We start from the raw sequence: 15,949 nt of genomic DNA on the forward strand, positions 1-15,949 counted from the left end.
AAGATTAAAAAAAAAACTAGTGTGGCAGAGAAAGCCATCTACATAAATTATGGTATTCTGTATTTCTGTTGCTAACAGATTTCTTCTTTTTTTATTTTATCATGTAACAACGAGCACTATATTGTATGTACATGAAATGCTCATTCAAAACTATGGCTACAGTCCTGTGTAATAGGAAATAGTAATTAAATTAGTAGCAACCAGTTTGTAGCAAAGAATATAGATCGCTTTAACATTAGGGCTAGTGATCAAGTGCCTATGTTACTTGCTGCTGCTTTAATTTCTTTCGTTCATCCTAAATTAATTAGCTGCCACAGCCTTTCAGAATTGTCTCAGTTCTTTTGCCAAAAACAATATCCAAAACAAAAATCGAGTGTGTATACAGATGACTGCTCAGTGTTTATCGTACCAGAGTGTCAACACTTAAACTTAAAATGTTGTAAAGATCATGATTAACATCGTTACTACTCCCCTGTGGCATGAGTTAGAGGCAACCTCATACCAGTGAAGTCTGCCCCCTTTTTTTGAACACATACTGTATGCATGTCTCTTTTCCCTCAGAAAAACAAAGGAATGATGCCAGTGGGCAGCCAGTCCACAGAAGAGGTAGACCAGAACTATGTACCCATGAGTGCCAACTCCCCATCACACCATCACTCAGGCAGTTTGTCGGAGCCGATGCACGAACCGAACTATGTGCCCATGACCCCAAGCACAATGGAGTTCTCCTCCCTGGGAAAGCAGGTCCCCCCACCCGCCCACATGGGCTTCCGCTCCAGTCCCAAGACCCCTCCTCGTAGGCCAATGCTCAGTGAATGCCAGCCCCCACCTGTAGACCGAAATCTTAAACCTGACCGCAAAGGTGAGAAGAAAATGGATGTGCATGCACATGTGACTTGGTACATGTATATTCTGTAGGTTTTTTCCAAGTTCTTTCTGTGAGGTTGATATGTTCTGAAGTGTATTGTTGCACTTAACGTTCTCAGCTCAGCATACACTAATGCACCAACTGACCATGCTTTGTCTAACACTCGACTGCTATTCTCACAGTGCTGGCTCATGGTCATAAAGCCACCTTCACAACGTGTTCTCTCATTTTGTCTCCCTTGGTTCTTCTGGTGTAATAAATGCCATTGTCTTCTTCTGCGCCTGTCCTTAACCAGCTTATTTCACCTCTTGATAATTTAGTTTAGTGGTAGCTTCCTCTTACATCCAACACAGTATGCGCCTTGTCAAAAGCACTTTTGTCCCGAGCTCAAGAGGCCTGTAGACCGTTTTGGAGGGGGCTGGTCCCTGTGCCATGGAGTGACCAAAGCCCGGAGTTGTCACCTCCATCCCCTTTGTTCCCTTCATCTGAATTGAGCTCTTTGATGAAAGACCTAATAGCAAGGGGAATTACAATCCGGACAGATTGAAAGGCTGAGTAATGGACAAAGAAGGAAAGAGAAGTGAAGAATGTCAGGGAGACGGGGTCATCACGTAAGCAAACCAAAAGACAGAGCTGTTTGATGTCATTAAAGTAAATAGGAGGTGTTAAGGAGTTTAACAGTTCCCAGTGGGGAGTCCTCCTTTGCACCACTTGTGGCCTTTTTCTATGATTACTTGTATTAGTCCAAGTCATCTGGATGCTGTACTGCAAGCCAACTAGTTTCAGGGCATTACTTACATTTCACAACAACAAAAAAGCCATAATTTGAACAGTGCTCATTATACAGTGATTCTACACTGTCTTGATTGTTATGTCACAGGGGAGTACTCCTAACCCTTTATATATTATGTATGTTAAATAATTTGTCTGATGCAGTGAGCTGGACAAAGTTTATTCCAGAATGTATAAACTCCATAAAAACCCTAACTGCCAGCATTACATTTTTATCCTATAGGTATGGAACAGTATGGTGTCTTTTGTAGTAACATTTAGTTTTTATTGCTCTCTATCACTTCTTTCCCATCCTTCATCACACCATCATAATTAACCGTTTTCAAGAAAGTTAAGAGACGTGTAACTACTATGTTTTTCACAGTGTTGAGCGGTGATGACCCCTCGTGATTTACCTTCCTCTTCTGATAGCATCTTGTTAAGAAATTTTAATGTTACGTAATACACATTGATTATTTGAAAGGTGCTATACAAATATAGATTAATATTATTATAGTTTAGAGCTAACTCTCAATAGCACTGCTCCTGGTACAAAATATAGTGTGCTCAGCTGCGCGGCTGTTAGACTTAGGCAACTTGGATCTGCTTGCTGCTGTATTTTGTATTAGAAACATCACATGGACCGGCATTAAGCACAGTGAATTCAAAATATGGACACAAATCTTTTTGGCGAATGTCTGAAGTAGAATATCACAAGCTCTTTGTTTGAATATAATTCTTTTCTTTATTCACCATGAGCCATGCAACGTTCCTGTGCTGTACTGTGGACTAATTCAACTCACTACCAGCTATGTTCATCTTCTATGCACTTCTCTCTCTACTTTGGTTGTCTTAACCATATATTGTGAAAGTGTTGATATCTGTGGTCAAGGCCAGCAAACAGGTTTTTCTTAATTACCACCAGAATATGTGATGTCACTGAAATTAATTTTCTTACTTTGAGGTTGTTGCACATTTAGGGTTTTGCTCTTGTCGGCACTGCAGTTAAAGAAATGTTGCGATCACTGTGTTTAATGTAAAAGGAGCTACAGTTTGTGTCTCGTCATTAAGCTACTGCAGATTTGTATGTGCTCATCTCAACATGACATGGTTTTTCTCAGTGTACTCTCAGTGCTTGTACACAGCTCGTCGTGCATGCACAGCTGTGATGTCAGTCTTTGTGTGGGAAGCCGTTGTGCATGGAGTGAGCTGCATGTTGGGCAGTATGGGTCTGCTGTTGTCATGACAATCCTCCCTTGATAACTATGCAGCAGAATAAGGTGATTTGGTGTACATGAGGGTGTAGTTTTGTTGTTCAGCAAAGTCTCGTCTTCTGCCTTGCACGGCAGGACAGTTGTTACAGTAGGGCTTAACTGTTGTGATCACCCAAACCTTTATAATAAGCAAAGTCTTCTTTCACCAATCAGGTCAGAGTCCTAAAATAATAAGAGCAAAAGGTGTCGGTTTAGAGCGAACCGACTCTCAAACCGTAGGTGAATTCCCGAGGGGACGACGCAAGGGTAGGTACTCCACACTGAACTGTCATTGTGTATCTGAAAACTTTCCATTCTTTGACCTGTCCAAACTCTTCTTTTCTCGACTCTTTGCATGTTGTGTACTGTGGGATTCCTCTTGTTTATTGGCACTGTTGGCTCTATCAGAGATAGATTGTGTGTGAACCAGACTTAATTAAACTGTACCTTTCTAATATTTGCTGTCTGTGATTAGCACATCCATTCAGAGCTAGCCAGATAGGTTTAAGAATATAACGTGAGTGTTAGAACTGTTGCAATAATCCAGTATTATTACTTTAAATCCCAGCAGGAGGGGGGGGAGTGTGCACTTGATGCACAGGGGATTGCACTTGATGCAGCTTTGGAGTCACAACATGCTGCTAAGAATATACTACCACCTTACCTAAATATCCCCTCACTCTGATGGGACTACTTACATGCAGTCAACCAAATAAACACTAACATTTTATTTGCGCCAAACATTTCTTTTGGTGTTTTTATTTAATATATTGTGCTTCCAAAACACACTTTCAGATGTAGCAGCCGCAACAGAAATAATGTCACTAAACACTCCCATACCTCTGGAAAGTAGTGCATAAGTCCTCAGGAGGAAATTAAACAATGATATAATCTAATGAAAGAACGAGAGACACAGATGATCTCTCCTGCTTGTGTACATACAGTATGTATTGGCAGTGGCTACCTTCTTTATAAAGTATGTTGTTGATGCTGCCAAATATTATTTATTAATCCAGTAATGATTTTGTAATTTTTAAAAAGAAAAAAGAAATAAAAAGAGCTGCATTGCAAATAGCCTTTTTAAATGTTTCTTTAAGATGTTTGTATTTTTTCAAGCACTTTTTGATGTATTTTCTCCTCTACAGTTTGTCATTTTTCTAAACAAGTACTGATACATTCAGATTCTTTTTTTCAAAAAATTAGCTTGATCACATTTACATTCGTCATGCAGTCATTTGTTCAAGTCTGGATCTGCATTGGAAAGAATTACATGAACACATAAGTTGATTGACTCCACATTTTATGCACGTTGCCTGTCGTTGACCTTTGTCAGCCTTACATACATGTAGCTTAAGGAAGCGGTGACTGATTGGTATGTGTACCTTGCTTCAGGAAGACCCGCTCCACTGGAGATAAAACCATTGCCGGAATGGGAGGAGCCCTGTACGCCTGTACGCTCGCCTGTCACCCGGTCATTTGCTCGGGAGTAAGTATCTAAAATGATTTTCAGTTTTTCTCATAGTTCTGCATTTTGCCAATAGCTAAGGGCTTGTTCACACTACTCTGCTTAGAATTTTATTTATTTTTATTTTTTTTTAGTGTCACTTGTTTCTTCTTATTAGGAGGAGATGAGTGCTTTTCAATGTTAAGAAAAATGTTACTTTTCAGTGGAGCACAAGGCACAAGAAAATAAAAGGGTGACTAAAGCAGCTGATCTTGTTACGGAAACGGTGTGCATTGCTCCAACTGCTTGTTTTATTCCCACACAAAGATTTTCTTTTCTATTTTTGTTGTACAAATCTTATTTGGTGTGAACATTCCCTTTTGTAGTGGATACAGTTAACTAAATAAGTAGGCACTAACACTTCATACATTACTGTAGTCATCTTTAGACCAAAGTAGCACTGCTCATACAAACTGGTCCGGGATATGCCTCAGACTTGTAGTGAGGTGTATTTCTGTGCTTTGTGCTGCAGGGACTCCCTTGGCTGCAATGGTTTATAGCTCTCGCTCTTGTGTCTTATGTGTTATGTTTTTTTGCTCACCAGAGACTGCGTTTGTCTGGAAGTTGGTGTGTAAAAATTGTGAATGCTGCTCAGTCTCTCTAGGTTTCCAATGCCCACGAGACCCCCGTCAGTGCATAGTACGGCCTCCAGCACTGACTCTGAGGACTGGGATGAGAATTATGTACCCATGGTCTCTAATATGTCCACAGATGAACCAGTATGTAACACACAACTATCCTCTGATATACGAAGTTGCATGATTTTTTTCTTCTATTTTTAAATCGCAGATAATCAAAGCTACAAAAAGATGTGCTGACTGTCTAATTTGATTTTTATTGTGATGGGTTTTCTCGGGGTTTGTTACAACCATTATACACATATAATGTCCAAAGACAGGAAACAGATGTACCATAAATGCAGTAGAGTTTGTATGAGTCAGACAAAGTTTTCAGGGTTGAACACCATGCAACCAAGAATGTTAAGCTGTAATAGTTGTACAGAAAGTGTTAGAAACGATTTCTTGCTCCTCTCCCCAAGGCATACATTAGTGTAGACAAATTTGTGGTTGCTGCAGATGGACTCCTCAACACTCTTTCCTTTGCAGTTTCCTTTTGTTTTGCCGCTCTGTTTCCTTTATTCTCTATTTTCGCTTTTCAGGTAGTGCGTTCTTTGAAGAAAATGCTTGTTTTGTCAAATCAGTACCCTCACTGTAGTTCAAAAGATCCAGTTTTGTGTTGGGCTTTTTGTTTTAGGCATTGGTTCAAATGTAATCAAAATGAGGTTTACTTTAGTCAATGAGTAAAGCTTGTGGAAACATGCACAATTGGCTAATGTACCCAGAATAATAATTGGTACATCAGCCAAAGATGGAATAACATTGCTGTTGTCTGGGATTCTTTCTCTTACAGTTTGGGTATTAGATGTACTGTATAATTGTCCTGTTTTTCCTGCTAGAAGAATTTAACCTTTTCCAACATTTGCTATGAAATTGTCTGCTGACTTCCTGTTTTTTCATCACTCGTGTTCATTTCTTTCTCCCTAGTTCCTTATTTCTTTGGCTTCACCAGGCTCTGGCCTCATCCATTTTCTTTTTCCTGCATTTGTTTTCTTGACCATCTGCTCTTTCTCTTTTTTTCCTTTGTCACGGCTTCCTTCTCACTCTGTGTAGAGAGGAGTCCTTCTACTGCACAGTCCCCATCACCCCTGTTAAGAGGGAGGTGGAGGAACTTGACACCGTAGAGGAGGTGAGCAGGGTGCCAGGTTAGACATGCATGGCCTGCCCTGTCAGAACTCCAGAGGTTACCCGTTTCCAGTGTTATCATTAGATCAGATATTCAGCAAGTACATACTTTGCTGTGCTTTTATCACTCCCCAACACCTGCTAGAAAATGTGGCTTGGATACCGAGTTTGCAGTGATTCTTAGATCCCATCACTTTCTTTACAATTAGTTTGTCCTAGTTTTGCCACCATCTTAGTTCTAATAACTCCACCCCACTTGTAGTAATATCAAATTAACATTACCTATAGTTTCAATATGTACCTTAGTGTTGTCACAATACCAGAATTCTTATATCTTAAATTTGATGTAATCACAAAGTGATGTCACTGACCCAGTGCTTTGTTTCAGTATAAGAATTTAGTAAAAGCACTATAAACTAAATAATAATAAAAAAAATAATAAAAATAAAACATTTTCAGAATTCATACTTAAAATATGTAAAAATCTGAGTTGCTTTGCAAAGTTATTTGTTTTTTATTGGATAACTTTGAAGCAACTGGAGTTTTGGCATGTTGGATTGGTGGCCATTTTTGTTGGCTGTATCAGCAAAATTATGAATTCATGGTTTAGCGAACAAACTGCCAGCCTGGTGCCTGTTTGATCCGACAAGCTTCATGAAAAGATGTTTACTGATTAAACAAATCTATTCTCATAATTAAACATAATGTTCAACTTAGTTCTAAGTAGTGCTGCTATTCTCTACTTGCCCCATGAATCCTCTGAAGTTGGGCTCTCAGAACATACTTTGTGAAAGTACCAACTTTTTGGGAAATCAAATTAAATCTTAGCAAACAAATGTTGGTTATTGTGACAATGCTAGATTATATTTAATTATAAGCTGTTGTTTCACTGTCACTGACTCAGTGTTCTTCTGTCAATAAAAGCATTCTTTCCTGGCTTATGTAGAACATGAAGCTTGGTGCCCCCATGACTGCTGATGGTGGGAGCAGCCCTATGGTGAAGCCAAAGGGAGACAAACAGGTGGAGTACCTGGATTTGGATCTTGACCCTGGCAAGTCTACCCCACCTAGGAAGGTAAGAATTTATCAGTTCCCACATTCTGAGCCATGTGTTCACGAGTCAGTTTAAAGGATCTTTAATACTGAGCTTTTTCATGTTTTCATTCTCCAGATAAAAAGCAATGGGACTGGAATGGCAGTGTCAGATGAGCGTGTTGACTATGTAGTTGTGGACCAGCAACGGACACAGGCCCTTAAGAGCACCCGGGAAGCCTGGAACGACGGTCGCCAATCCACAGAGACAGACACCCTTTCCAAAGGACCCAAGTGACCCTGTTGTCCCAACCACCATCCCACCACCCAAACTGCCAAACCAATGGGGCATTTACACTAGTGTAGGCTCTGGTTTGTGGTTTGGGACGGTCCAGTTGTCATGTTTCACCTCAGCAAGATCCTTAATGTTTAGGGCCAGTGGAGCTTTGTAGCCATCTATGTTTAGTTTACGCTGCTGTCAGATCTAGGGCAGCACTGTGTGTACAGTTGTAGGAAGCTGGTGAGCCAGGAATAAGCTGCATGCAGTATGAAAGCAGGTGGAATGACTGGACTTGTCTTCGGGGTTTGAATTAAGCAGACTCACAAAACTTTGAACATTCACTGCCTCCTATATCGGATTAGAGTTTTTTCACCTTTCTATGGCCGGTGGGCTGATCCACAGTTAACATTTCCTTAAATTATAATAATATTTGTTATTTTGGAGTGTAAGTGAAATCATATAATAAAATGATCACAATACTGTATCAGTGCAACACTCTACTACTTAGCATAGCTGGTTAACAGTGTTGATTTTTCAGTAGCTTCTGTTTGAGCAGAGTGAAGTTTCCACGGGCAGCAGTCACAGGTCAGTTTTACAATGTTTTCGCTGAGTTGGTTTGAATTGCTGAAACTCACCCTGATCTGTGCCTGAGGCAGATTTCAAACCTGATCCTCAGGATAACCCAGTACGACAGAATTTTTATAGTTTTATTACTTTATTCTTTGAATGCAAAGGCAGTTGAACTTGTTCATTTTACATGTAACCAAATGCTCAATGTAAGCTTTGGATTCACTCAAGGTTTAATCCACTGAACGTGATTTGATTTCTGTTTACTTTGTACATGGAGATGCTTCAATCTGTTATAATGGAAGTTTAAAGACTGTACAAAAGTGTTATGTATATAAACACTAAAAGTGTCCTTTATTTGTATGGAATATCCAGCGTGTTTGACTCGAAGGTATGTGGATTCTGCAGCGTAGAATCCGGTACCTGTCTTAGGTGGTATCAGGACTTGTGATTATTGAATGAATTACTGTGAGTTTTGAAAAGAACGTGACAGGTTTTCTATAAGTTATACAAAGGTATCAAACTTAGGCTAGAGAGAGAAAATCAGGTACTAATAATACAACTATCCATTTCTAATTTATTTTTCAAGTTATTTCATCAGGTGGATGTTGTGTCCACTTTAGCTCAGTATTCTTGATTTATATGGAGGAACATTAGCTAAGGTCTATTAAAATGCTTAGTTTGAAAAGTGCCGGTCAATTATGTTCACAAGTTCTTTGATATTCCTCATTTCTCTCTCATCTTAGGTTTAATTTATTTCAAATTGAACTGGCATACAGTTTTGGGAAATTGACTGCCTCATGTAGTCAACTTGATACATTTTTTATAGACAGTGAAAATGTCTTTATGTCTGTGTAAGTCTGTACTTTACTAACCTGTGAACTCTCACTCAGAAATCCCAAGCATGTGCTACCACAAGATAAAAATCATAGCTGTACATATTTTGCCATCAATTAGATTAACATGTATCATTTAAAAAATGTGCCTATTAAGTTATCTTCATTCTACTTCACTCTTTCCTCATTGCAGTCTCTTTGTGATACGGACTGCAAGGCCGATGATGCTTTATCTTTTTTAATGAATCTTGACAGAAAATGTAAATTTTAAAAGTGGACTAAATAAAATCCATCCTCTTATGCATTTGTTGTTTTTTCAATAGGATTTCCATTATGATGAGGGAATCAAAATGGAAAAGAGAAGTGGGGGAAATTAAATGGGAAGTAAAAATTCCAATGTTTAAGTAAGATTATGTCCTGTGTATGATGAGTGTTCTTTGTTTCAGTGTTTTTTTTATTTAAATCACATTGGATCGGATTGAAACATTGATAGTTAAACAAGCTTACGGGGCATGCAAGTAACTTTTAATTCCTAGATTTTGTCAAGGGCAAAGTTTTAATAAACAACTAAATAATGAATACGATTTTTTTTAAACTAGATTTTCTAGAAATACTGAGCAATTACATCCTGCAAGTATGATGTTATCATCAGAATACTTGTTGATCAAACCACCTCGTACATGTCTTCAATCGCCTAATAAGTAGGTAAACTGAACATATCCAAAGTTTGTGCATTTCTGGTTTCCCTTAAGGCTTATATCTGTCTTTAACTAATGTAGGCTACTCCGACAGCTGAGAAACAAATATTTTAAGCTGTCTTCCTAAACTATATTTGTGACTTCTTTAACCAACAAAGTTGGCAGTATGGAATCGAGCCATGATCTTTTTTGGACATGGGCAAACATGATTATGATATAATATAAAATATAACCTTCAGGGAAATTTGATTAACATAATTGTAAATGTAGTTCAGGTAGATATAGTTAGAATTATAAAAACTTTGTTACGGCATTTTCCCTTTAACTTTAATGTTAAAATTCTCACATACAAAATGCCACAATAGCATAAATTATAAAACAGTGCGGCATCATACTAATTAAAGATAACAAGACACGAGATGGGAAAAGGAGTTTCGCTTCCGGTGGCCATTTTTGTTTAATACGCCATTAACTTAACTAAACAGTAAGGCACTCCTTACTTCCACAGCGGGTTTAAATTCTTTAAAATTGAATGAAATTATGTAGCAATTAAGGGATTTTTTTTCTTTTCCACTTGCAAGAATCTGGAAACGTCTTCAAAACAGCGGTAAGTGTCGATAAGACATTTTGACGTATTGGCTTAACGTTATCTCATTGAGAAAGACATTGTCTCTGAAATGCCTAGCATTAGCTCAACTCACTCCTTCACACAAATTTAAGTTGGCAAACGTTAATATAGAAGTCTCAAATGCAAAACAGGGACACAAACTGAACCACCATCAGGTTTTTCAGGTTGGGTTAACTGCTAACGTTAACTAGCTAGCTAGCATTAATCTGCGACGGAGCAAGGTGGCAAACGACTAAATTAGTTGAGAATTAGTAGCTAGTTCGACAAAATGATCTTAACTCAAACGAGTACTTTATTTTTTCAGATTACCGGTTCATTTACAATTTAAAAAAAATACAATAGTATTACATAGTATATACAATAATATTAATTTGACACTTTATTCAATTACCAGTATACGTACACGAAGCCTATCCTAGATCTCACTACAGTGAGGATTAGAAACTAGAAATTTTGACCTGAAATGGCACCTTCGTTACAGCTAAGGAAGTCCAGGAAGGTGATTAAAAGCCTCAGAAACACCACATATTGGACTTTGTGTTAACATTTCTTTCGTCAAATATCTGAAACGTTGTTTTCACAGTAAATTTAGCAGGTGTAGCCGTTTGTTTCCGCTGTGTAAAATATGCACTGCTAAAGTGTCAAAGGAACTACAGTTTGCATCCAAGTTGCAATGAATCTGCTTGTTCACTATTTTTAGTTTTGCTACATTTCTCACTGTACCGCTGTATGAAAGTCATTGTCATGGCAGAGACTTGAATCTTTCGAAATTAAAGCAGTTTAAACCAAGTGTCAGCTTGCACAGGAACGCAGATTAGAAAAAAGATCTGTGATGTCCTGGTTGTAGTTTTAATTATCTGACCACTAGATAGAGCTGTTGTTTGAAGAACTATGTGGCTCTCCTTTCCCTTTGCCTCAGTGCAGTTGATTCTCTTGACATTACTCTGTCTGAGGCTCTGCAGTACAGCCTAAATTAAATCAACAATTTCTTTACCATTAACTTAACAGGCCAAAGTGCTTATCTTCTGCAATGAGGCAATGGACCACAAAGGCCCTTGAAATCTATGCTTTACAAAGAGCCACTACAGGGGTAATTTGGGGTTGAAAAATTGTATTACCTTCTCATTTACACTCGGGTACATGCACTTTATTTTTATAATAGTACTAACCAAGGCTCAACACTCCCCTAATTGTGCCCTGAAGCACTGACCTACACTCGACACACATTTTTTGAAATCTTTGTAAATGTGCTGCATTCTTCAGATAAATGAAGAAATATTCATTTTGCAAAATGTGGAGGTGGTTATTTGAAGCAAAGGTTGTCATAGTGGGATGCAAAGACCCCAGAGAATCCTCTGGAATGGGTGGATTTTAAATATGTGCATGTACAGGTCCGTCCCTTATTAACTTGACTTATATCGGTGATGTGTGTCTATTGACGTAAATATCTCAACCAGCTAATTATCATGGATTCAGTACAGGCCTCTAGTTTACTCAAATGCAACACATGAGCTGGCTTTACGGTCACATTTAAAGGTCACGTGACATGGTGCTAGATGGATGCTTTTATATAAACCTTAGTGGTCCCTTAATACCATATCTGAAGTTTCTTTCCTGAAATGCAGCCTTGGTGCAGAATTACAACTACTAGAGTCAGTCCCAAAATGAGCCATTTCTGAGCCTGTAGCTTTTAAGGAGGAGGGGGAGGGCAAGGTGGAGTCTGGGGGTGTGGCCTTGACCAACTGCCACTTTGCTCGTTTGAAAGCCGTGATGTCTCTCTCTCATGGGTGGGCCAAATTCTCTGGGCGGGCAAAGCAGAGAAAGGAGAGGTAACCTGTTGACCTCATAAGGAGCAAGATTCCAGATTGGCCCATCTGAGCTTTCATTTTCTCAGAGGCAGAGCAGGATACCCAGGGACAGTTTACACCTATTGCCATTTCTAGTCACTGGGGGACCATGGGCATGCTGGGGGAACTCATATTAATGTAAAAAAAACAACAACTCAGAAATAGAAATTCCTGTGCCATTGGACCTTTTAATTCTATAAATCTGTAGTACTCTGTAAGGGTGTTACGATTCTCCAAATCTTCGATTACAATTCTTTTTTTCTTTTTAAGATTATTTTTTTGGGCATTTTAGGCCTTTAATGGACAGGACAGCTGAAGTTGTGAAAGGGGAGAGAGAGGGGGAGTGACATGCAGCAAAGGGCCGCAGGCTGGATTCGAACCCGGGCCGGCTGCGTCGAGGAGTAAACCTCTATATATGGGCACCCGCTCCACCAACTGAGCTATCCGGGCGCCCTTCGATTACATTTTTTTTTCTAATGTCACGCTTCCATAAAAAATTTAGTAGTTTTTTTTATTTCAAGATTACAAATAATTACATATAATATGCTGAGACATGAGAACGTGTCCCAGGACCAATAAAAAACACACATTAAAGATGGGAAGGAGGCAAACACAACAAAAACACAACAGCAGGAGTGACGTCCGCAGCTCACAAACAACACACACAGAAACAGACGTACACAAACACACACACAAGCAGACAGAAACACACAGACCGAAACAAGACAAGGAACCAAATACATTTGGAACACAATTAGAGGTAAGATGGCCAATGACCAGTCTACAACATGGCCTTAAAGGAGTCAGCAGTGCTGTACCAAGTAGGCCTATTCAAAGTTTTTTCTGGCGCTCCATTTACGCGAGCTGTAGACAGTTCTAAAAATACAAGATCCAAAAAAGAAAGGGTCCATGTACAAACAGACACCTTATGAGGCAGTTTCCAACGGGTGGCAAATCGATTAAATTATCGATATATTTTTCTTTTTTGTGCACAGGTTGCTATGCCATTTTTAGACTAGAATTTTATGCAATATATCTGTTTGCAATTTATCACACTAAATTGTCAAATTTAAAACATTTACTAACACAAATTAATGTTAGAATAATTTCGACAAAAAATTGGACAATAACCTGCTATCTAGTTTCTATTGTAACTGCAGTCTTCTTCACAGAAGATGACCTTCAAGTTCACAGATAACCCAACCAAAACAATAAAACAGGTTCTAGGACGCTAATTAAATGCCTAAAACCGGAGTTTTCCATCACTGAATAAGGTTGTATGTCTGATGCCAGATGCCTTTAGTTACTTCGAAGTTTAATTCTAAATCAAAACGGAAGAGTAGTTTGTGTTGTTGGTTTAATAGATACTTCTGTTTTTGTGGTACCTGTGGGAACTCGCTGCCATGTTAGTTGTGTCGCCAGTGGGATAATATGGCACATAGCAGAGCTTGCAAACTGATTTATTTATTTATTTATTTATTTTTTGTCAACAACGCAAACGTCAACATAACACGCTGGAAATCCGAAATATTTACACACCGGTGACTTCAGTGAACGAGGAGGGGGCTCAAGTTCTGTGGCTGGGTCTCCTGCATCTGCTTCTGCAGTTGCCGTCCTTTTCTTTTTACTGGATGTGACTGCTAAGGGCCGTGACACACCAACCTGGTAATCGTCTGGACAGTCCGGCGAGGTCCGTTACTCGAGGCTGTTTGGGGTATTCCAAAAACCTTTTATTTGACCAACTCTGGGAGACTGATCAGTCCAACTGTCTTTTGTGCTGACGGTCAGCCGTCTGGTCAGTCTATCAGGGGCTTTAGAGGATACGACTCGCAGCACTTCAACTCGTGTTTTTTCTGCTTGGCAGAATGTGAAATGGGGGCGGGCAAGGCGACGTGAGTGGGCGCAGTCCCGCGGGTCAGCTCCTGTTCATTGGGCGTGTTCACCATGTCTAGTTTGATAACTTTAGGTTCGGCTGCTTTTTTGTTTACCATGACTTTTTAAACCAGGACCCTTTTTAAGTGTAAGTTGATATACCCCCCAAAAAATTATCTGCTGAAAATATAGAAGTTTTGGTTGCATGGTTAAGACATGGCGCTGTTCCTGTGGGCTTGTGTAGCTGCTTGACAAGCCGACGTGACGTGGGGGCGTGGCATTGTCAACGATTACATTTTTTATTCAATATTTAAAGATTTATTATTGAATTAATTTGGATTTAAAATCTAAATTGTGACACCCTGAGTACTCCATTCTACATACTTCTGTCTTACATTGCATTGGCCATATGAAACCTTTTAATCTCCTTGTAAATCGTGCTCAAGTTCCTACTGGGGTAGGGTTGTGTTTGTTACGGTGACATACAGCAGATTGTAAAATATTGCCATCAGGTGGTTTGATGGTTTGTTCAAATGGAATTTTTAAAGTTTTTATGTAGCTGTCAGACGTAGCTGATGGGATGACAGATGAACACATGGCAGTTTGCAGGTTTGAACTCATTTTCTTTTTAAATGCTACTTTTTCATTGTTTATGTGAGTGGCTATTTTGCCACTGTGTGATAACTATATTACTGGTAATGTCATCATCAAGGGCTTTGCCAGGGTTATTTTCATGTCATGCTTGACCTTGGAGTCGTGCGTGCGTGCGTGCATGCATGCATGCGTCTCTTTGGCTGTGTGTGTGTGTGTGTGTCTGTCTCTCTCTCTCCATTTTGCACGTTTGCATCTTTGGCACTGTGTGAGTAATGGAGCAGGGAGAGAGTCTCTGGCTTCTTAACAGGGCCAGCGGAATAATTATGAGGCTGTTTCTGGGCAGCAGGGCGCTTGTGAGCTTATTTTGGCCTAGTCTGTCCTCCTTGGACCTCTGCGTGGACTGAGGGGAGCAGTCTGTAAGGTGGCCTGGGGTGCTGTCCTGTTGGACCTGGTACAGAGGTGGGAACAATGACTGGATAAACCATGTAAAACATTTTCAAACCAATTTAGGGAACTGTGTTGTCGATTCTTCAAATACTGAATAGGTGGAGATTTGAACAGATAATTGCAGTGTGCTCTTGTCAACAAAATTCGGTGCCTGGTTAATTAACACCATTAATATGAGTGAAAAGTCAGCACTATAGACTTCAGTAAATTATGCAGATGTGTGTCTAATAATGGGGAACACACTGCAAGTATTAAACTGAAATGAACATTCCTCAAGAGACATGTTTGGCCTAGCAGGCTTCATTGGACTGCTAGAGTAGTTAATTGATGGGGTAGTGGCAGCTTCATGCCCCCTGCTGGTTACAGCTGCAACAACAGCACAACCAGTACCATAATTGAAATCTCAGAGATTAAAATGTCATAAATTAAAAAATATACATGGTATAACACACAAACGTTTATTAAGGAAATGGTAAAGAATTGTGACTAAGGTCTTTTTACCAAGTGGCATTACAATTAGTATAAAGAAGATACAATAGCACCACCAGTTAAACTAAACATTACAAATGTGTGAATGCAGGATTTGTTAGATGGTGGTTGTATTAGACTGCTTTAGCTAGGTGTAGGCTACCTAATAACTAGCAAGTGAGTGTACGCTGAAATCAATATGTGTTATAAGCAAACACGTGATATCAATATGATTTCAATACATTTTATTATGTGTCAAATCATAACAGAAATTTATCTCAGGGCACTTTACAGATAGAGTAGGTCTAGACCACACTCTATAATTTAAAGACCCAGCAATTCCTCCAAGAGCAATTCCACTTAGCGTAGCGGCCTCAAACAGAACCTGGCTCTAGATTGATGGCCATCTACCTCAATGAGAGAGAGTACCTAGCTTTAATAAATGAAGAATTATGACTCATAGTAATTATAGAAGTGGGTATAATATAAAGACAAGATGAGCAGTTGGAATTATAGTAAAGGTAATGGTTAGGGCTGTCAAA

The 15,949-nt window shown here is 39.2% G+C and overlaps 2 protein-coding genes across 13 annotated transcripts in view; both read left to right on the top strand.

Annotated features, from left to right (window-relative positions):
• Window positions 1-9,153, top strand: part of gab1 (GRB2-associated binding protein 1) — a 51,843-nt gene extending 42,690 nt beyond the window's left edge. For 6 of the 11 annotated variants that reach the window (XM_034899322.1, XM_034899311.1, XM_034899342.1 and 3 more), the window contains 6 exons: window positions 562-862; window positions 3,067-3,159; window positions 4,285-4,378; window positions 4,992-5,115; window positions 7,085-7,213; window positions 7,310-9,153. In XM_034899322.1, coding sequence (XP_034755213.1) covers window positions 562-862; window positions 3,067-3,159; window positions 4,285-4,378; window positions 4,992-5,115; window positions 7,085-7,213; window positions 7,310-7,468 — 900 coding nt within the window. In that variant the 3' untranslated portion in view covers window positions 7,469-9,153. Of the gene's footprint in view, window positions 1-561; window positions 863-3,066; window positions 3,160-4,284; window positions 4,379-4,991; window positions 5,116-6,066; window positions 6,143-7,084; window positions 7,214-7,309 lie in introns of those variants that run through there. The other 5 variants (XM_034899352.1, XM_034899369.1, XM_034899332.1 and 2 more) reach the window with 4 other exon arrangements.
• An 867-nt stretch (window positions 9,154-10,020) lies between these two features.
• The window catches only part of inpp4b (inositol polyphosphate-4-phosphatase type II B), a 224,257-nt gene continuing 218,328 nt past the window's right edge, over window positions 10,021-15,949 (top strand). The window contains exon 1 of one of the 2 annotated variants that reach the window (XM_034891446.1): window positions 10,021-10,158. The gene's annotated coding sequence lies outside the window, so the exon portion shown is untranslated. The remainder of the gene's footprint in view (window positions 10,159-15,949) is intronic. The other variant, XM_034891449.1, reaches the window with a different exon arrangement.

Source organism: Etheostoma cragini, chromosome 2, assembly GCF_013103735.1.
Source record: "Etheostoma cragini isolate CJK2018 chromosome 2, CSU_Ecrag_1.0, whole genome shotgun sequence".
NCBI lineage: Eukaryota > Metazoa > Chordata > Actinopteri > Perciformes > Percidae > Etheostoma > Etheostoma cragini.